This window comes from Ranitomeya variabilis, chromosome 1 (assembly GCF_051348905.1).
Source record: "Ranitomeya variabilis isolate aRanVar5 chromosome 1, aRanVar5.hap1, whole genome shotgun sequence".
NCBI lineage: Eukaryota > Metazoa > Chordata > Amphibia > Anura > Dendrobatidae > Ranitomeya > Ranitomeya variabilis.
In genome coordinates this window covers 7,001,423-7,024,685 of record NC_135232.1, presented here as the reverse complement: position 1 = coordinate 7,024,685, position 23,263 = coordinate 7,001,423, and the positions used below count along the sequence as shown (strand labels likewise).

The 23,263-nt window shown below is 48.9% G+C and overlaps 1 protein-coding gene across 1 annotated transcript in view; it reads right to left on the bottom strand.

The window, feature by feature from the left end:
• Positions 1 to 14,106: 14,106 nt before the first annotated feature.
• ARHGEF39 (Rho guanine nucleotide exchange factor 39) overlaps positions 14,107 to 23,263 on the bottom strand; it is a 33,645-nt gene continuing 24,488 nt past the window's right edge. The window contains exons 8-11 of the mRNA XM_077281294.1: positions 17,613 to 17,701; positions 17,259 to 17,373; positions 14,892 to 14,971; positions 14,107 to 14,789 (exon numbers count right to left, since the gene is read on the bottom strand). Of these exons, the coding sequence (XP_077137409.1) occupies positions 14,720 to 14,789; positions 14,892 to 14,971; positions 17,259 to 17,373; positions 17,613 to 17,701 (354 nt within the window). The 3' untranslated portion in view covers positions 14,107 to 14,719. The remainder of the gene's footprint in view (positions 14,790 to 14,891; positions 14,972 to 17,258; positions 17,374 to 17,612; positions 17,702 to 23,263) is intronic.

The window sequence follows — 23,263 nt, the reverse complement described above, 5'->3', positions numbered from 1 at the left end:
ATTGTGCGTTCACGGTTCATATTTTTACGCCACCTGTAAATTCTCCCATTTGCTAGATCATTTTGGTCTCTCAGCAATTTTTTGGCCTGTTTGTCCTGTATATCTTTTGCCCATTGGTCCACCAATTTTTCCAATTGTGGGTTAATCAGTCCAAATTGTTTATATTTTAATTAAATATTTTTATAAAGGATCTTTTATTAATATACCATTTTTTAACCTTTTAATCATTGGTTTGGTTATTATTTATATACATATATATAATATATATTGTTTTTAAACATGTACATATATTCATTATTATGTGTTTATAACATGACCAATATCGTTATATGAAGCATTTATGTTGTACTAATTAGTGTGCTTATATTATCTTAGGCAATCTCTAATAAACGTACCTTTTTCGGATATATGTTATTCGTTGGGTCCTCGCGTAGAGTCAGGAGCCAGGAACCTGCCTTTTTACGTGTGGTTCTTCGGTTGTTGCGGCTCTGATGGAACGAAGCTCTGCTTACATTGGATGCATACGGACTAGATATACAAAGGAATAATGTTTTTTGATGTCAATTGTATTTCTTTCGTTGTTATATAATTATATTTACTTCTTTTCCTTGGGACTTAATGTGTGCCCGCTAGGATATATATTATATATATTATATATACTATTCGGAATGTTATATATATTATGCTAAGATATTGATAATAATTTTTGTTGTTTACTGACACCATATTCACTTGTACCTCCATATTTATGTATATATTTCTTTTATATATAAATTTTTCATTATTTTCATTATTATTTTCATCATTTTCTATCATTTTTCACTCATTATTTGTTTTAGTCATACACTACTATCATTGGCTCCTACAATATGATAGATCATAAATTATAGATTATTGTTCACCACACAGCACTAGTAATATGGTAATGTTTATTAAGTTAATACCGCAGCCTTTTACCAAACATAGGACACTGATATTTACACTGTGGCGTCTTACTATCACCTAGCTTTTGTCAGTAACACCTTTTTCGTTACTGTGTTCATGTTGTCCCTGTTGTTGTGCGCATGAGCGCTCGGCGGTCTGGTGTCGGGGCCGCGGCGTCTCTGTGTCCTTGGCAACGCCATGTTCTCATCATGTGCGTCCGGTCACATGACGCTGCGTCCCGGACTTCCGGTCTGCTCGGGCGGCTCATGCGCCGCTTAGACGGCGGGGATAAACATCAACACCATTATTAGCTCCAGTATATAAACACTTTTGGTCATGCAATTAACACACACTACCCCTGACGAAGGACTGCGTGTCTGAAACGCGCGTCGGGGTGCACAATATCAAACCGCTGGCAGCCTGGGGTCATTCCCTCTATGTATCATTGTAAGTAATTGATATCTTTCTAATTACATTGGCACATTGCACTTTTTTTGGCCTTCTGGCATCTTCCCATTTACATTGGCACATTGCACTTCTTTGGCCTTTCGGCCATCTCTTTATACTTCATGAGTTTTTGGTGGTGAATTGTTGCACATAGCACTTTATATATATATTTTTCTTGTGGCCACCCTGAGATTTGTGAGTGAATTAATTGCTGTGTTTTATGATATTTTTATCACTGACACATAATTTTATATTTTTTATATATATTTTTTCCTTTCTTAGTATGTATATTGGGATCAATTGCCATATGTATTTCTATAATATTTGGCTTGCCCTATGATCTTGCGGTTTTTAATGTGCACAACTTCTTGTTAATTATTAATATATGTATTTTAATTATTGTTTATTTTATTGCTATCAATAAATGATTGTCACTATTGCTATCTATTAATAAACTAAATAACTAATATTCCCTGTCTTGTTCTCATTGGTTCGGGTCCTTGTGCTGGGAGCTTTGATCCTCACATGTAGTCAGTAGATTTAATTTCCTGTAGTCTACACAGAACCGGGTAGTACGGTCCTTTTTTGGGACAAGAACCACAGGCGAGGCCCAGTCACTCTGGGATTTCTGTATCACCTTGAGGTTCAGCATCTCCTCTACCTGTTCCCTCATGTGAGCCTTCACCTCTGCTGACACACGGTATGCAGACTGCCGTACTGGGGGATTAGTACCAGTGTCCACATGGGGAACTGCTAAGTGCGTCCTCCCAGGCTCCCCTGTGAAGACTTCGGTGAACTCTCTGAGCACCTCCATCAGATCAGACCTCTGACAGTGTTATAGCTCAGGGTTAAACTCTGCTGACTCCAGGGACTCCATGTACTGAGTCCCAGCCCCCACATCCAGTAACAGATCAGCCTCTCCCTCTTCAGGCAGGCTACAGACAGGTAAGACACAGGCCTCCCTGTCATGATGAGCCTTCACATGATAATATTCACATGAAATACTTTCTGACGCTTTGCATGCTCATCTAGGGTCACCACATAATTAACATCATTCAGCCGCTTATGTACAGTGTATGGTCCCTCCCATGCGGCCTGCAATTTATTCTGTAACATAGGGACCAACACCCAAACCTTCTGCCCTTCCTCATAGGCCCTCAGTCTGGCATTACGGTCGTACCAGACCTTCTGGTTGATTTGGGCCTGGGTCACGTTCTCATGGGCCAGGTTGCTCAGTTTTTGCATTCTCTCTCTGAGCCTCAGTACATATTTGACCACTGAGACTCCAGTAGTTCTGGGGTCGTCCTCCCAACAGTCCTTAATCAAATCAAGTGGCCCCCTGACCCTCCTCCCATAAACCAGTCCAAAGGGGGAGAATCCAGTAGACGCCTGGGGTACCTCTCTGTAGGCAAACAACAGATGGGGGAGGTACTGCTCCCAGTCTCTCCCTTCAGTCTCCACCAGCATTTTGAGCATTTGCTTTAATGTTCCATTAAAACGTTCGCAGAGTCGTTGGTTTGGGGATGAAAGGCGCTGGCCACAAAATGCTGTACTTGTATTCTTTCACAGAGGCTTTCCATCAGATCAGACATGAACTGGGTTCCCTGATCGGTCAACATTTCCCTGGGGAAACCCACACGAGAGAACACAGTCAGTAAAGCATCCACCACTTTGTCTGCTCGGATGGAGGACAGTGCCACAGCTTCTGGGTATCGTGTAGCATAGTCCACCACTGTGAGGATGTACTGTTTGCCGGAGCTGTTAGGGATTGTAAGTGGCCCTATGATATCCACAGCCACTCGCTGGAAAGGTTCATCGATCACAGGCAGTGCTATCAATGGAGCTTTCTGTATATTCCCGGACTTTCCAACTCTCTGACAAACTACACATGATCGGCAGTAATTGGCAATATCTGTCCCCATCTTGGGCCAATAGAAGTTATGTGTCAGGCGAGCTTTAGTCTTTTGTATTCCAAGGTGTCCGGCCAGAGGAATTTCATGGGCAATTCTCAATAATTGTTCCCTAAATGGATAAGGGACGATCAGCCGCCGTTCATAGTCCCAAGATTCTGTAGTATCCGTAGGGAGAGTCTCTGTATACAGTCTGCCCTGGTCCCAGTATACTCTCTCTTTGTCAGAAGCATCAGGGGTCGGTCTGCAAGACATCTGAGCCCCTCCAGACTGACATCTGTCTGCAGGGCCTCCTGGAAGCTCTGACGGTCAGCCTGCAGGCCCTGGCCTAGTGTGACTGCCAGGCCCTAGTCTGAAGCTGAGTGTTCAGTGTCTGTTGTCAGGGACCTTGGTGGGTCTGCCATGTGAGGAGGCTCCGGGGCCACAGTATGGGCCTCCTGTCCTGGCAGTTCTGTCTGAGACTCATCCTCTAATCTCTGGGCCTGAGTCTGAGCTGCAGCCTGACTCCGGGTCACAGCTGCCACATACGTACAGTCCTGTGCATTAGGATATTTTCCCTCCTCGCACGGTATCTCAGGTGGATCACTTGCTTTCACCTTCTCTGTAGCATTTACTTGCAAGGGAGGAACATTCACTATGCTCCGCTCCATCGGCATCAAGGACACCGTTCTCTCTTGGTTCTCCTCCTATCTCTCTGACCGATCCTTCACTGTATGTTTTGCTGGTTCCTCCTCCTCTCCCCTTCCCCTTACTGTTGGGGTTCCTCAAGGATCAGTCCTAGGCCCCCTCCTCTTCTCTTTGTATACTGCCCCTATTGGACAAACAATCAGTAGATTTGGTTTCCAGTACCATCTCTATGCTGACGACACCCAATTATACACCTCTTCTCCTGCTTTCACTCCGACCTTCTTAGAAAACACCAGTGATTGTCTTACCGCTGTCTCTAACATCATGTCCTCCCTCTATCTGAAACTGAACCTGTCAAAAACTGAACTCCTCGTGTTCTCTCCCTCTACTAACCTACCTTTGTCTGACATTGCCATCTCCGTGTGTGGTTCCACCATTACTCCCAAGCAACATGCCCGCTGCCTTGGGGTCATCCTTGATTCCGAGCTTTCATTCACCCCCCACATCCGATCACTGGCTCGTTCTTCTTACCTGTATCTCAAAAACATTTCTAGAATTCGCCCTTTTCTTACTTTCGACTCTGCAAAAACTCTTACTGTCTCACTTATTCATTCTCGTCTGGACTATTGTAACTCTCTACTAATCGGCCTCCCTCTTACCAAACGCTCCCCGCTCCAATCTGTCCTGAATGCTGCTGCCAGGATCATATTCCTCACCAACCATTACACCGATGCTTCTACCCTGTGCCAGTCATTACACTGGTTACCCATCCACTCCAGAATCCAGTGCAAAACTACTACCCTCATCCACAAAGCACTCCATGGCTTCGAACCACCCTACATCTCCTCTCTGGTCTCAGTCTACCACCCTACCCGTGCCCTCCGCTCCGCTAATGACCTCAGGTTAGCATCCTCAATAATCAGAACCTCCCACTCCCGTCTACAAGACTTTACACGTGCGGCGCCGATTCTTTGGAATGCACTACCTAGGTTAATACGATTAATCCCCAATCCCCACAGTTTTAAGCGTGCCCTAAAAACTCATTTGTTCAGACTGGCCTACCGCCTCAACGCATTAACCTAACTATCCCTGTGTGGCCTATTAAAAATAGAAAAACAAAACACATAATCAGGTTCCTCGCATCATGTTGTCATACACTTTATGCAGTTAATAGCCTCTGTGTCTGTACTGCTACATACTTAGGCTGATAACTGGTTCATGCAGCTTTACATGAACACCCGAGCCTTACACTATGGCTGGTCCAAATAACTAAAGCAATTGTTACCATCCACCTCTCGTGTCTCCCCTTTTCCCCATAGTTTGTAAGCTTGCGAGCAGCAGGGCCCTCATTCTTCTTGGTATCTGTTTTGAACTGTGATTATTGTTATGCTGTAATGTCTATTGTCTGTACAAGTCCCCTCTATAAGTTGTAAAGCGCTGCGGAATATGTTGGCGCTATATAAATAAAATTATTATTATTATTATATAGTGGGACACCATCCTCCCCAGGTCCGTGCCTAGCAACACATTGGTGGGAATAGGAGAATCATCCTGGAGAAGACATGAAGGGGAAAGGAGTGAAAATCGCTGGCCTCCTCCTACTGAGCTGCTGCCATACAGGTATGTTCATCCACCCAGCTGTCCTGCTATGAAGTGCACATAGTACATCACCCAGCTTTGCACATAGACTTTCCTCTGCTCTTTGCTTTCACATGGTATGACTTTCAGCTCACCCCAGCTCACCCTGTGATATTTATGACCTTGTTTACTTAGGCCTGATTGTATGCATCTGGTCCACCCTTAATTCTCTGACCAAGATGAGCAGAGACCACTCCTCTCTGCTTCACACCTGACTGCACTTAGTTTTCCATATATTGCATAGCAAAAGTCTTCAATGACTTCAGTCTGCAGTGTGATCCCTAGAAGTGTGTCCTAAAAGTGTGGATTACATTAGAATTAAAACCTGAATTGAACCTGAAGGTAACTGGCCAGTCACTGCAAACAATGTTTCTGTTTGTTGTCACTTTTACCCCTATAATCTCTCACTTTGTGCTACCTCCCCCAATCCCCACACCAAGTAAGGAACTGTTCATCTCCTCTTCAATCCTCCCCATCCATCTCACCTCCTCCTCTGAACTGTTCCTTAACATACAATCCTCTGTCTCCAAGCACAGGCACCCCCCTCATGCCCTCTCCTGCTCCCACCTGCTAACACTATCTCTGCTACTTCTCACTGCTGGTGATATCTCTCCAAATCCTGGTCCTCCTCACCATATTCCCACAGTCATTTCTACCTCCCACCCACGCTCCATCACAAACTTCCGTAACCTCTCTAACCTTATACCCATTCGCCCAGCCCCCGCTTCCCCAGTCCCACTAACAGGAGCTCTGTGGAATGCTCGCTCTGTCTGTAACAAGCTTTCCTACATCCATGATCTTTTTGTTACTACCAAACTTTCCTTCCTCGCCATCACCGAAACCTGGCTCACCCCTTCTGACACAGCCTCCCCTGCTGCACCCTCTTACGGTGGCTTCCACCTTTCTCACACACCCCGCCCCAGCAGCAAGCATGGTGGAGGAGTTGGTTTTCTCCTGTCAGATAACTGCTCCTTCACCCCAATCCCACTGCCACCCTGTTACCCTCCCTTCCTTTGAGGTGCACTCTGTGCGCATCTACTCCCCCTCCAACCTCCAACTGGCTGTCATTTACCGCCCCCCAGGGCCAGCCACCATCTTCTTTGACCACTTCACCACCTGGCTACTTAATTTCCTTTCTGCAGACATCCCCACTATCATCATGGGCGATTTCAACATCCCCATTGACACTTCCCTCTCAGCTGCCACTAAACTTCTATCTCTCACTTCCTCCTTCGGCCTCACTCAATGGTCTTCTGCAGCCACTCACAAAGATGGTCACACACTGGACCATACTTCACCCGCCTCTGCTCCCTATCTAACCTCTCTAACTCACCTCTTCCTCTTTCTGACCACAACCTTCTCACATTCTCATCCCTCTCCACTCCATGTCTAGAGTCCCCACCCCACAAACTTTCACACCCTCGCAGAAATCTTAAACATCTTGACCTACATTCATTCTCTGAATCCCTCCACCCTCTCACAGACATAAGTTCCATACACAATGCAGATGACGCTGCCGCTCTATATAACACCACAATAGCTGTAGCTTTGGAATCTGCTGCCCCACTTACACATACCAAAGCTCGCAAAATCAACAGACAGCCCTGGCACACCAGCCTGACCAAAGAACTGAGGCGAGCTTCCTGGGCTGCTGAGCGCAGATGGAAAAGATCCCACTCCAACTACCACTTCATCGCATTCAAACAGTCCCTCACTACTTTCAAGACCGCACTCGCCACAGCTAAACAAACCTACTTCTCATCTCTCATATCCTCCCTGTCTCACAACCCTAAACAGTTATTCAACACCTTCAATTCTCTCCTCCGTCCCCAGCACCTCCTCCCTCCCCACTTATCTCTGCTGAAGACTTTGCCTCATTCTTCAAGCAGAAGATTGATAACATCAGAGACAGTTTTGGTCAACAAGCCCCAGAGCCCTTCCTCCCGACTTCCCTACCCTCCACCTCCAAAACCAACTTCTCCACCATTACAGAAGATCAACTCGCCACTCTACTCTCAAGATCGCATCTCACCACCTGTGCACTTGACCCGCTCCCATTCCACCTCATCCCAAACCTCACCACAATCTTCATCCCAACCCTAACCCATCTCTTCAACCTATCACTAACAACTGGTGTTTTCCCCTCAAGCTTTAAACATGCCTCCATCACACCTATCCTCAAAAAGCCCTCTCTTGACCCATCCTCTGTATCTAGCTATCGCCCTATATCACTTCTCCCCTATGCCTCCAAAACTACTGGAACAACACGTCTACCTTGAACTGTCCTCCCATCTCTCTTCTTGCTCCCTCTTTGGCCGCTTACAATCTGGCTTCCGGTCACACCATTCCACTGAAACTGCCCTAACTAAGGTCACCAATGACCTCTTAACCGCCAAGAGCAAGCGACACTACTCTGTTCTCCTCCTCGACCTGTCGGCTGCCTTTGACACAGTGGACCATTCCCTATTATTACAGACCCTTTCATCCCTTGGCATCACAGACTTGGCCCTATCCTGGATCTCCTCATACCTAACAGACCGGACATTCAGCGTCTCCCACTCACACACCACCTCCTCACCTTTCCCCCTATCGGAGTCCCACAGGGTTCAGTCCTTGGGCCCCTGCTCTTCTCCATTTACACCTTTGGCCTGGGACAGCTCATAGAATCTCATGGCTTTCAGTATCACCTCTATGCTGACGACACACAGATCTACATCTCTGGACCAGATATCACCTCCCTACTAACCAGAATCCCTCAATGTCTGTCCACTATTTCTTCCTTCTTCTCCGCTAGATTTCTCAAACTTAACATGGACAAAACAGAATTCATCATCTTTCTCCCATCTCACGCGACCCCCCCAACGAACCTATCCATTACAGTAAATGGCTGCCCACTCTCCCCAGTCCCACAAGCTCGCTGCCTCGGGGTAATCCTTGACGCTGATCTCTCCTTCAAACCACATATCCAAGCCCTTTCCACTTCCTGCCGACTTCAACTCAAAAATATTTCACGAATCCGTTCATTCCTCAACCAAGAATCTGCAAAAACCCTAGTCCATGCCCTCATCATCTCTCGCCTTGACTACTGCAACCTCCTGCTCTGTGGCCTCCCCTCGAACACTCTCGCACCCCTCCAATTTATTCTACTCTGCTGCCCGACTAATCCACCTGTCCCCCCGCTATTCTCTGGCCTCTCCCCTCTGTCAATCCCTTCACTGGCTCCCCATTGCCCAGAGACTCCAGTACAAAACCCTAACCATGACATACAAAGCCATCCACAACCTGTCTCCTCCGTACATCTGTGACCTCGTCTCCCGGTACTTACCTACACGCAACCTCCGATTCTCACAAGATCTCCTTCTCTACTCCCCCCTTATCTCCTCTTCCCACAATCGTATACAAGATTTCTCTCGCGCATCACCCCTACTCTGGAACCCTCTACCACAACACATCAGACTCTCGCCTACCATCAAAATCTTCAAAAAGAACCTGAAGACCCACCTCTTCCGACAAGCCTACAACCTGCAGTAACCACCGATCAACCAAACCGCTGCATGACCAGCTCTATCCCTCACCTACTGTATTCTCACCCATCCCTTGTAGACTGTGAGCCTTCGCGGGCAGGGTCCTCTCTCCTCCTGTACCAGTTATGACTTGTATTGTTTAAGATTATTGTACCTGTTTTTAGTATGTATACCCCTCCTCACATGTAAAGCGCCATGGAATAAATGGCTCTATAACAATAAATAATAATAATAATAATAGCCTCTGAGACTCCCACTTCCCTCAGTCCTTTCCCTGCTCCCCAGTCCAGGTACACACGGGCTATTGGCACGGCAGGGCTGACCCCTCCAATCCCGGTTATAGACATAGTCTTTCCTGGTATGATATCGGCAGGGGTTATCATGGCTGGACGCACCAGGGTCACCTCTGCCCCAGTGTCTCTGAGACCAATGGTGACTTTATTGCCAACAGTGACAGATTGACAGTTCTCATTAGCCCTCACATCAGAGCCGACCACGAAGAGGACAGACGGTGGGGGCACAGACAGCTTTGTGGTGGTAGTTGGGCGTTTCTCCCTATCAGGGCAGACAGCACTAACATGTCCCACTTTGTTGCAGGAGAAGCACCGGCGTGCATCGCCTAGAGAATTTCTATTCCCCGGGGCCCCATAGAAGGTGGGCTTGGACAGCACTGGTGATCGGCCGGCAGAGGGAGTAGGGTCCCCGTTTGGCTTACCTCCCCTTCAGCTAAACCCCGATGGCTTCCGCACCTCAGGCATCCTGTTAGCCACATAGCAGTCCACAATCCTTGCAGCCTGATCCGCAGTTTGTGGCTCCCGATCACACACAAATTGTCGTACATCCGTGGGGCACATGTGAAGAAATTGATCCTTGACCATAAGATCCGTTAAGTCAGGTTGTATTTCCTGATCAGGGCCTCTTTAATGACCTCATAGTTCGCATCTAGCTCTGGTGGGAGGCCAGCAAAGACTTCCAGGGCTTTGCCTCTCAACCCTGGGGTTAGATACTGTGCCCACTGCTCACGGGGTAGATGGTACTGTCTGCAGGTTTTTTCAACCCCCCGAAGGAAAGTATCTAAGTCTGTATCCATCTCTATCACAGGGAAGTTTTCCAGACGTGATCTCCTCGGATTTATGTCCTGGGAGGGGGTTATCCGAGTACCGATACCCCTCTCGATTTGAGCCATCTGAAGCTTGAAAGCTCTCTCCTCCTGGCGTTCTGCAGCAGCAGCCACTCGGTACTGTAGAATCAGCTGCATGCGCAGATTGGGATCACTTGTACCCAGCTCTTGTAAGGCCATTTCCAAAGTACAGTCCATAGTCTCCTCAGCACTGGCATTGCTGACATTTCCATCAGGCATCTCCGGTGCAAGAGCTGGCATTGCTGGGTCTCTGAGGTGAACTCCTCCTTGCCCAGATGTTCCAGCACTTTGCTCTATGTCCTGCTCAATCAAGGAACATATCAGCCGCTCCCTGGATCTGTCGGCCGTCTCTATTCCTCTCTGCTCACAGAGGTCGGTCAGAGCCTCTTTGCTCAGCTTCTTGTACTGGGCTGCCATATCGCTAAACAGCCTTTGCCAAATAAAAGATAGAAAAGAAAAACGGGGAGGGGAAACTGTTTGCAAGTATGTCTAAGTAAGTAAGCACTGAGTTGAACCTTGAAGAACTGGTGCACTCCTCGCAAGGATACCAATTCTTTAATACAGGGAATAATTGCTTAAACCATGCACTAATGCGCTAATAGAAATAATTCTATCCCACCGCTCTGCCACCAATTGTCACGGATCCCTACTCTGTGGTGTCACTAATTTGTCATGTGTCCGCTCTCAGCACGTGACTTGGGTTGTGCCTACAAGGGTTAATCTATCTCCCCACTATCAGTCCAGCATTCAACCTCTGTCCTATGCTGTAATGGGAGCATAAATCATACACGCTGCCACCACTCAACAAATACACGGGCGAGGAGTCCCGGAAATATTGCTAATACTGTCTACCACTCATAAGGCTCACACACCTTAAGCTATGGATTCTTTAGAACATTCAAGGTTCAACTTGTTAAAGTTTTATGCTTTAATACAAAAAGATTCAGTCCTTACAGTAAAAAAAGGTATAAAAAAATGTGGTAATAAAGACATACAGCCATGCAAAACAGTATAAAATAAACAGGAGAAAACTTACAGAAACGTCTAACTTTGTAGTCTGCTTTCTGTTCCCTGAGGGGGGGGGGGGGGGGGTGAATGGACTGGAACACATCAGTTTCTCAGGCTTGCCCCACATGAGAACACGATTCTATGTATACAGGCCTGATTTATAGATTTACTCTGGAGATCAGATTTCTAGACCAGCCCCTCAGGTTAATATCATAATTGCTTGTTTTTGATTGGACCACGGCCGCTCCCCCAATGAATATATTATTATTTGCTCTGAGATTTTCTGTGTAAAAGTTCTCACAGATATATGGTGTCAGGCTGTAATTGACATCTCTCTTCAAAGAGCTAGGAGGTGTCAAATGTTTCCCTTTTTTCTTGGTTCCCAGCACGACCCCCTGGCGAGAGTGGAGACAGTAGTAGCCTTCTCAAGATATGTATGCTGTGACCTTTGTGAGGCCTGCAGTTTCAGGACAGATGTCCAACTACTGCTGGTTACACATATAACCCTAGACATATGTCACTACACACATATATATACATATTTAACCACAGAGGTATTGGCCAATGTTATTATGGTGCCTACTACATACTGGTGAATCTTGGTGATGGGAATACCCCTTACGTTACTGGGAAGCACCTGAACGGTTAATAAACGTTATAGCTTTAGATATGATGTCACTTTTGGGTATTTTCTGTCATATAGGCCCCTCAAACTCACTTCAAGTGTGAGGTGGTCCCTAAAAAAATCGTTTTGTTAATTTTGTTGTAAAAATGTGAAATCTCGTCAAATTTTAACCCTTATATCTTCCTAACAAAAAAAAAATGTTTCTAAACTTGTTCTGATGTAAAGTTGACATGTGGGAATTGTCACTGCGGGGGGTGGAGGGTCACACTGAACCCACCCCGCTGTTATCCTTTTGTCATGAACAGTTCTCTGCTGCCCCCTATCATCAGGACAATTACAGAATAGGCCGACAACAGAGGAGGCTGCGGCTGTTACCACCAATAGGCCGGGTACTGGGGAACCCACAGTGAGTGTATGGTATATAACGGAGTATATGGTATATACTCCTCAGATTCTCGCCCATGGAATATAAATACACCCCGGTACGGCCACTGCTCCACAATAACCCCACACTACTCACTGCCACCACCAGCCATGTTCTATATGGGATGACTGGACGTCTGATTCTGGTAACTTATGGATTCAGGGTGCGGGTTACAGAACAAAAGGAACAGAGCTATTACATTTTATATTTAATGCAGAACTATAGACAGTGCTTATAAAATATATTCAAAAGATTTCACAGAAGAGACAAAACAATACAGAATATACAGTACATAAGAGAAACTTACTACGCTGGTCACAGAGAAGGCTCAGCTACCGGATGGAAGCAATCCGACTGAAATCGTCCATAAACGTGGATCCTACCTACACAGCGATGTATCTACCAACATAGAGCACAGATCATGATTCGCCCTGTCCTTATATCTTATCACCTACGTTACACCCACTCACCTCCCCTTGATGACCTCATGTGGGGCTGGTCATGGGATGTGGCGTCAGCTTCCGAAAATTATCATATTCCCAAGATTCACAATATTTTTACTCCTAGTTCGATATCAAAGTCATATTTTGTATCTGGATTTTACTATTTAATATAGAGGAAACATGACATGGCTGCTGTCAGCAATCTGGCCACTATTGATTTGGGGCTTATAGGCAGGTGTCACAGTTATGAAAAAATATGCATATTCCTCTCTCATTAGTCCAAAAGTTGAAAATATGTGTCCTATCAATATCGGATCTATACAAACCCCAATATTCATAACTGGACATTGCAGACACAAAGTCTGGGGGAAGTTCTTTCATCATAGCAGCTCATCCTGGAGAAGAGCCCACGTCTCCTCCTGTAATCAAACACCAGACTCCTTGTCTATTCCCACAATAGGTGTCCTGCGTTACTTAGTTGTGTCACCGCAGGCAGTCCCACCCTTAAAGGGGATTTGAATTAGCTTTGTCACTTCCCAGCCATGCGTAGTTTCCTCACCTCCCGGTGTTAAACATGTGGCTCTACTTCAGTGAGGCTCTCAGATTGCAGCTTTGTCTCCTCGAGAGATTCTGTGTGAGAAAGGGGTGAATGCCCCCACTCTGGAGATGTGGGATGGATTTTAATGTTTTCCAAGACATTATTCATTAACTATTTTGTGTGATACGACTCTGATATAAGGGCATAAAAACTAAAAGATTGAGAATTGCAAAATTTTCAAAAATGGTCACCAAATATCCGATATCTTCACAAATAAGCGCAAGTCGTATCGATCAAATATTACCACTATCACAAAGTACAATATGTCTTGAAAAAAACAATCTCAGAATCAGCGGGATCCATTGAAGCTCCAGAGTTATAACCACATAAAGGGACAGTGGTCAGAATTGTAAAAATTAAAAAGTGAAAACAGACTTCGGGAAGGGGCAAAGTTCTGACATGATTCTTCTTGGTGGGCTTCTTGTTTTTTTCTACAGGTCAGAAGCTGGCCATATTTACAGAGGTGTGCAGACTTTTTATATCCACTGTAACAAGGACTGAGAAGAATACGAGAACTGACTGAGGTCACCTTTTGCTGCACCGAATGTTCCTGTATTTTGTGCATCAGTCCACTAGCATGTAAACCCCTCCATTACGCCTAGTCCAGCCTGTGACATGTCAGCGGCCCTCGGTAACCAGTGCTGGCTCAGTGTCCCGTGCATTGTGACTTACCAGTAAGAACATGGCAGGCACCAGCCGTCCGGCCAGCAGTGGGTGATGCAGCCCACAGCCGCACGTTGCCACAGCCGAGCGCTGCTCATTTCTAATTACCGAAATAACTGATGATAATGAGATGTGGATCTTACAGCTTTGTGTTTATTAAGCAAAGAAGTTGTAACAGCAGCAGCATACAAACAGCATAAAAGGTGCACCAAAGTGTTATAAAAAGGAAGGAGCGAGCGTGACTGGATCATAAAATCCCCTCCTCCAATGTAAGATCAGGTCAGAAGCTGAAGGCCGCAGAAATGCATCCGGTCAGAGCAACAGGAGCACATCCAAGGATCAGTCATGGGATCACACACCGAGGAGCACTCACAGGATCACACCCCAGAGGAGAACTCATGGGATTACACCCCTGAGGAGCACACCCCGAGGAGTTCTCACAGGGTCACAACCTGGAGAAGAAAACCTCGAGAAGCACTCACAGGGGCACAACCCAGGGATTCCACTCTGGAGGGGAAGACCCCAAGTAGTTCTCACGGGATCACACTCCACAGGAGCAATTTAGGGATCACACCCCAGAGGAGCACTCACGGGATCACCCCCCCAAAAGAACACTCACAGGATTACGCCCCAGAGAACTCCTCGAGTTCTCACAGGGTCACAACCTGGAGGAGCACACATGGGCTTACATCCCATAAGAGCACCCCCTCCGAGGAGCACTCACATAATCGCACCTCGGAGGAGCACTCAGAAGATCACACACTTCCATCCGGATCCTTCATTGGACATGGCAGGTTGTGAGCAGTCTTCTTCAAGTCTGGCAACGGACAAAAACAAAACATTAAAAATTACATTATAGTAATAAGACCTGAGAAGCAACAAACACTTCCCCCGCTGCTTCAGGGCTAAGACTACGTACAGTTCTGAAGTTTTAAGGCGTTTACTCCGTGGATCTTCTTGGGAAGCTGAGGGGCGCAGAACATGCACAGGGGAGTCCTCCTGGAGGAACCAGACAGCACATCCAGTCATAACCATTAACTCCATCTAATTATCTCTTCTACTTCTGTAATGTTCACATCTCCTTCCTTACATCTGCTTGTGTCTACCTCAGTCATGTATGCATTCCGTTCTTCTCTACCTCCATCATCTCCGCTTCCGTTATGTCCACGTTCCGCTCCTCTCTACCTCCATCATCTCCGCTCCTGTCATGTCCCGCTCCTCACTACATCCATCATCTCTGCTCCTGTCATGTCCACGTTCCGCTCCTCACTACCTCCATCATCTCTGCTCCTGTCATGTCCACGTTCCGCTCCTCTCTACCTCCCTCATCTCGCTCCTGTCATGTCCACGTTTCACTCCTCTCTACCTCCGCGATCTCCACTCCAGTCATGTCCACGTTCTGCTCCTCTCTACCTCCCTCATCTCAGCTCCGGTCATATCTACATTCCATTCCTCTCTACCTCTGCAATCTCCGCTCCTGTTGTGTCCACGTTCCGCTCCTCTACCTCCATCATCTCCGCTTCTGTCATGTCCACGTTCAGCTCCTCTCTACCTCCATCTCCGCTGCTGTCGGGTCCACGTTGCGCTCCTCTCTACCTCCATCATCTCCACTCGTCATGTTCACGTTACGCTCTACCTCCGCCATCTCCGCTCCTGTTATGTCCACGTTCAGCTTCTCTCTACCTCCGCGATCTCCGCTCCTGTCATGTCCACGTTCAGCTTCTCTCTACCTCCGTCATCTCTGCTCCTGTCGTGTCCACGTTTCGCTTCTCTCTACCTCCGTTATCTACACTCCTGACGTGTCCACTTTCCGCTCCTACATCATATCCGCACCTGTCGTGTCCACGTTCGGTTCCGCTCTACCTCTGCAATCTCCGCTCCTGTCGTATCCACGTTCCGCTCCTCTCTACCTCTGCTCCCGTCATGTTCACATTCAGTTCCACTCTACCTCCGTCATCTCCGCTCCTGTCGTGTCCACGTTCCACTCCTCTCTACCTCCGCTCCTGTCATGTTCACATTCAGTTCCTCTCTACCTCCATGATCTCCGCTCCTGTCATGTCCACGTTCAGCTTCTCTACCTCCGCGATCTCCGCTCCTGTCATGTCCACGTTCCGCTTCTCTCTACCTCCGTCATCTCCTCTCCTGTCGTCTCCACGTCTCGCTTCTCTCTACCTCCGTTATCTCCGCTCCTGTCGTGTCCACGTTCCGCTCCTCTCTACCTCCGCTCCCGTCATGTTCACATTCAGTTCCTCTCTACCTCCATTATCTCCGCTCCTGTCATGTCCACGTTCAGCTTCTCTCTACCTCCGCGATCTCCGCTCCTGTCATGTTCACGTTCAGCTTCTCTCTACCTCCGTCATCTCCTCTCCTGTCATGTCCACGTTCCGCTTCTCTCTACCTCCGTCATCTCCTCTCCTGTCGTCTCCACGTCTCGCTTCTCTCTACCTCCGTTATCTCCGCTCCTGACGTGTCCACGTTCCGCTCCTCTCTACCTCCGCTCCCGTCATGTTCACATTCAGTTCCTCTCTACCTCCATCATCTCCGCTCCTGTCATGTCCACGTTCAGCTTCTCTCTACCTCCGCGATCTCCGCTCCTGTCATGTCCACGTTCAGCTTCTCTACCTCCGCGATCTCCGCTCCTGTCATGTCCACGTTCCGCTTCTCTCTACCTCCGTCATCTCCTCTCCTGTCGTCTCCACGTCTCGCTTCTCTCTACCTCCGTTATCTCCGCTCCTGACGTGTCCACGTTCCGCTCCTCTCTACCTCCGCTCCCGTCATGTTCACATTCAGTTCCTCTCTACCTCCATCATCTCCGCTCCTGTCATGTCCACGTTCAGCTTCTCTCTACCTCCGCGATCTCCGCTCCTGTCATGTTCACGTTCAGCTTCTCTCTACCTCCGTCATCTCCTCTCCTGTCGTCTCCACGTTTCGCTTTTCTCTACCTCCGTAATCTCCGCTCCTGACGTGTCCACGTTCCGCTCCTCTCTACCTCCATCATATCCGCACCTGTCGTGTCCACGTTCGGTTCCTCTCTACCTCTGCAATCTCTGCTCCTGTCGTGTCCACGTTCCGCTCCTCTACTTCCGCTCCCGTCATGTTCACATTCAGTTCCTCTCTACCTCCATCATCTCCGCTCCTGTTGTGTCCACATTCTGCTCCTCTCTACCGCTGCTTCTACCTGTCATATCATTGTTCTGTTCCGCTCTACCTACTTTTTGGACGTTCACCTTTCCTATATTTAATATTCCTGGTGTTAATATCTACCATCACTTTGGTCATCTCTTACATGGTGTCTCTTTGGAGCTCTTGCAGCAGAAACCTTCTGAATCTCAGTCATTGTTGGCAGGTGTCGCTGCGGAGCTTCTGTCCTCGTTTGTCTGCAGTTCTCGGTGTGAAGCTTCCTACAGAACCAGACCTGGTTATTAATAAACTGAATTTTCAGCTGTAGGTCACACAAAAGATACAACAACGGATATTAAGGACTGGGGATCAAGAACTGAAGACAAGGACTGAGAAAAGAACAAGAACTCACCGAGACTGAGAAAAACGAGACTGACAAGTACTGAGAAGATGGGATGTCATGGACTGAAGAAAGTAGGACTAACAGAGGATTGTACAAGACACGGCTCGGGGCACTGACCTCACCACCATCACCAGGCTCTCGTACCACCCGTTCATATCCTGCTGATTAGACGACATGAACAGAAGCTTTTCTCTTCTGAATGACAACTGCAGAAAGAAAATTACACAAAGCGCTGAACAATAAGGAGGACCCCAGGGACGGGAGAATGGTCAGTGGTGAGAAACGCTCTGAACTGAATGTTCAGTGGAGACATTACCGGCAAAGCTACACAGGGGACTGGACATTTCAATTTTATCTTACTTTATAAGGTGTAACTGAAAATGCAAAAACAGGGAAGCCAGGGACGGGAGTGAGCGAGACGGGGCGGTCAGGTATGGGAGCAAGCGAGAGACAGACGTAGCTGCTGGGTACGAGAGCAGGCGAGAGAGACTAAGCTGCCGGGTACGAGTGATAGAAGATGGAAGGGGTTGAGGTCCAGGCTCATAATCTCCATTATAGGTGTTGGATGGGGCCGAGGTCCAGGCTCACAATCTCCATTATAGGTGTTGGATGGGGCCGAGGTCCAGGCTCACAATCTTCATTATAGGTGTTGGATGGGGCCGAGGTCCAGGCTCACAATCTTCATTATAGGTGTTGGATGGGGCCGAGGTCCAGGCTCACAATCTGCATTATAGGTGTTGGATGGGGCCGAGGTCCAGGCTCACAATCTCCATTATAGGTGTTGGATGGGGCCGAGGTCCAGGCTCACAATCTTCATTATAGGTGTTGGATGGGGCCGAGGTCCAGGCTCACAATCTCCATTATAGGTGTTGGATGGGGCCGAGGTCCAGGCTCACAATCTTCATTATAGGTGTTGGATGGGGCCGAGGTCCAGGCTCACAATCTCCCATTATAGGTGTTGGATGGGGCCGGGAACCAGGCTCACAATCTGCATTAAGGGTTTTGTTGGGGCCAAAGTCCGGGCTCACAATCTCCATTATAGGTGTTGGATGGGGCCGAGGTCCAGGCTCACAATCTCCACTATAGGTGTTGTTGGGGCCGAGGTCCAGGCTCACAATCTCCACTATAGGTGTTGGATGGGGTCGAGGTCCAGGCTCACAATCTCCATTATAGGTGTAGGATGGGGCGAGGTCCGGGCTCACAATCTCCATTATAGGTGTTGGATGGGGCCGAGGTCCAGGCTCACAATCTCCATTATAGATGTTGAATGGGGCGAGGTCCGGGCTCACAATCTCCATTATAGGTGTTAGATGGGGCCGAGGTCCGGGCTCACAATCTCCATTATAGGTGTTGTTGGGGCCGAGGTCCAGGCTCACAATCTTCATTATAGGTGTAGGATGGGGCCGAGGTCCAGGCTCACAATCTCCATTATAGGTGTTGGATGGGGCTGAGGTCCGGGCTCACAATCTCCATTATAGGTGTTGGATGGGGCGAGGTCCGGGCTCACAATCTCCATTATAGGTGTTGGATGGGGCCGAGGTCCAGGCTCACAATCTCCATTATAGGTGTTGGATGGGGCTGAGGTCCGGGCTCACAATCTCCATTATAGGTGTTGGATGGGGCCGAGGTCCAGACTCACAATCTCCATTATAGGTGCTGGATGGGGCCGGGGTCCAGGCTCACAATCTCCATTATAGGTGTAGGATGGGGCCGAGGTCCAGGCTCACAATCTCCATTATAGGTGCTGGATGGGGCCGGGGTCCAGGCTCACAATCTCCATTATAGGTGTTGGATGGGGCCGAGGTCCTGGCTCACAATCTCCATTATAGGTGTTGGATGGGGCCGAGGTCCGGGCTCACAATCTCCATTATAGGTGTTGGATGGGGCCGGGGTCCAGGCTCACAATCTCCATTATAGGTGTTGGATGGGGCCGAGGTCCAGGCTCACAATCTCCATTATAGGTGTAGGATGGGGCCGAGGTCCAGGCTCACAATCTCCATTATAGGTGTTGGATGGGCCGAGGTCCAGACTCACAATCTCCATTATAGGTGTTGGATGGGGCCGAGGTCCAGACTCACAATCTCCATTATAGGTGTAGGATGGGGCCGGGGTCCAGGCTCACAATCTCCATTATAGGTGTTGGATGGGGCCGAGGTCCAGACTCACAATCTCCATTATAGGTGTAGGATGGGGCCGAGGTCCAGACTCACAATCTCCATTATAGGTGTAGGATGGGGCCGAGGTCCAAGCTCACAGTCTCCATTATAGGTGTTGGATGGGGCGAGGTCCGGGCTCACAATCTCCATTATAGGTGTTGTTGGGGCCGAGGTCCAGGCTCACAATCTCCATTATAGGTGTTGGATGGGGCGAGGTCCAGGCTCACAATCTCCATTATAGGTGTAGGATGGGGCCGAGGTCCAGGCTCACAATCTCCACTATAGGTGTTGTTGGGGCGAGGTCCGGGCTCACAATCTCCATTATAGGTGTTGGATGGGCCGAGGTCCGGGCTCACAATCTCCATTATAGGTGTTGGATGGGGCCGAGGTCCAGGCTCACAATCTCCATTATAGGTGTTGGATGGGCCGAGGTCCAGACTCACAATCTCCATTATAGGTGTTGGATGGGGCCGGGGTCCGGGCTCACAAGCTCCATTATAGGTGTTGGATGGGGCCGAGGTCCGGGCTCACAATCTCCATTATAGGTGTTGGATGGGCCGAGGTCCAGGCTCACAATCTCCATTATAGGTGTTGGATGGGCCGAGGTCCAGGCTCACAATCTCCATTATAGGTGATGGATGGGGCCGAGGTCCGGGCTCACAATCTCTATTATAGGTGTTGGATGGGGCCGAGGTCCGGGCTCACAATCTCCATTATAGGTGTTAGATGGGGCCGAGGTCCGGGCTCACAATCTCCATTATAGGTGTTGGATGGGTTGAGGTCCAGGCTCACAATCTCCATTATAGGTGTTGGATGGGCCGAGGTCCGGGCTCACAATCTCCATTATAGGTGTTGGATGGGGCCGAGGTCCGGGCTCACAATCTCCATTATAGGTGTTGGATGGGGCCGAGGTCCGGGCTCACAATCTCCATTATAGGTGTTGGATGGGGCCGAGGTCCGGGCTCACAATCTCCATTATAGGTGTTGGATGGGGCCGAGGTCCGGGCTCACAATCTCCATTATAGGTGTTGGATGGGCCGAGGTCCAGGCTCACAATCTCCATTATAGGTGCTGGATGGGGCCGGGGTCCAGGCTCACAATCTCCATTATAGGTGTTGGATGGGGCCGAGGTCCGGGCTCACAATCTCCATTATAGGTGTAGGATGGGGCGAGGTCCAGGCTCACAATCTCCATTATAGGTGTTAGATGGGGCCGAGGTCCAGGCTCACAATCTCCATTATAGGTGTTGGATGGGGCCGAGGTCCAGGCTCACAATCTCCATTATAGGTGTTGGATGGGGCGAGGTCCAGGCTCACAATCTCCATTATAGGTGTTGGATGGGCCGAGGTCCAGGCTCACAATCTCCATTATAGGTGATGGATGGGGCCGAGGTCCGGGCTCACAATCTCTATTATAGGTGTTGGATGGGGCCGAGGTCCGGGCTCACAATCTCCATTATAGGTGTTAGATGGGGCCGAGGTCCGGGCTCACAATCTCCATTATAGGTGTTGGATGGGTTGAGGTCCAGGCTCACAATCTCCATTATAGGTGTTGGATGGGCCGAGGTCCGGGCTCACAATCTCCATTATAGGTGTTGGATGGGGCCGAGGTCCGGGCTCACAATCTCCATTATAGGTGTTGGATGGGGCCGAGGTCCGGGCTCACAATCTCCATTATAGGTGTTGGATGGGGCCGAGGTCCGGGCTCACAATCTCCATTATAGGTGTTGGATGAGGCGAGGTCCGGGCTCACAATCTCCATTATAGGTGTTGGATGGGGCCGAGGTCCGGGCTCACAATCTCCATTATAGGTGTTGGATGGGGCCGAGGTCCAGGCTCACAATCTCCATTATAGGTGTTGGTGGGGCCGAGGTCCGGGCTCACAATCTCAATTATAGGTGCTGGATGGGGTCGAGGTCCAGGCTCACAATCTCCATTATAGGTGTTGGGGCCGAGGTCCAGGCTCACAATCTCCATTATAGGTGTTGGATGGGTTGAGGTCAGGCTCACAATCTCCATTATAGGTGTTGGATGGGGCTGAGGTCCGGGCTCACAATCTCCATTATAGGTGTTGGATGGGGCCGAGGTCCGGGCTCACAATCTCCATTATAGGTGTTAGATGGGGCCGAGGTCCGGGCTCACAATCTCCATTATAGGTGTTGGATGGGTTGAGGTCCAGGCTCACAATCTCCATTATAGGTGTTGGATGGGCCGAGGTCCGGGCTCACAATCTCCATTATAGGTGTTGGATGGGGCCGAGGTCCGGGCTCACAATCTCCATTATAGGTGTTGGATGGGGCCGAGGTCCGGGCTCACAATCTCCATTATAGGTGTTGGATGGGGCCGAGGTCCGGGCTCACAATCTCCATTATAGGTGTTGGATGGGGCCGAGGTCCAGGCTCACAATCTCCATTATAGGTGTTGGTGGGGCCGAGGTCCGGGCTCACAATCTCAATTATAGGTGCTGGATGGGGTCGAGGTCCAGGCTCACAATCTCCATTATAGGTGTTGGGGCCGAGGTCCAGGCTCACAATCTCCATTATAGGTGTTGGATGGGTTGAGGTCAGGCTCACAATCTCCATTATAGGTGTTGGATGGGGCTGAGGTCCGGGCTCACAATCTCCATTATAGGTGTAGGATGGTGACGAGGTCCGGGCTCACAATCTCCATTATAGGTGTTGGATGGGGCCGAGGTCCAGGCTCACAATCTCCATTATAGGTGTTGGATGGGGCGAGGTCCAGGCTCACAATCTCCATTATAGGTGTTGGATGGGGCCGAGGTCCAGGCTCACAATCTCCATTATAGGTGTTGGATGGGGCCGGGGTCCGGGCTCACAATCTCCATTATAGGTGTTGGATGGAGCCGAGGTCCAGGCTCACAATCTCCATTATAGGTGTTGGATGGTGACGAGGTCCGGGCTCACAATCTCCATTATAGGTGTTGAATGGGGCCGAGGTCCAGGCTCACAATCTCCATTATAGGTGCTGGATGGGGCCGAGGTCCAGGCTCACAATCTCCATTATAGGTGTAGGATGGGGCCGAGGTCCAGGCTCACAATCTCCATTATAGGTGTTGGATGGGGCCGAGGTCCAGGCTCACAATCTCTATTATAGGTGTTGGATGGGGCCGAGGTCCGGGCTCACAATCTCCATTATAGGTGATGGATGGGCCGAGGTCCAGGCTCACAATCTTCATTATAGGTGATGGATGGGCCAAGGTCCAGGCTCACAATCTCCATTATAGGTGTAGGATGGGGCCGAGGTCCAGGCTCACAATCTCCATTATAGGTGTAGGATGGGGCCGAGGTCCAGGCTCACAATCTCCATTATAGGTGTAGGATGGGGCGAGGTCCAGGCTCACAATCTCCATTATAGGTGTAGGATGGGGCGAGGTCCAGGCTCACAATCTCCATTATAGGTGTTGTTGGGGCCGAGGTCCAGGCTCACAATCTCCATTATAGGTGCTGGATGGGGCGAGGTCCAGGCTCACAATCTCCATTATAGGTGTTGGATGGGGCCGAGGTCCAGGCTCACAATCTCCATTATAGGTGTTGGATGGGGCCGAGGTCCAGGCTCACAATCTCCATTATAGGTGTTAGATGGGGCCGAGGTC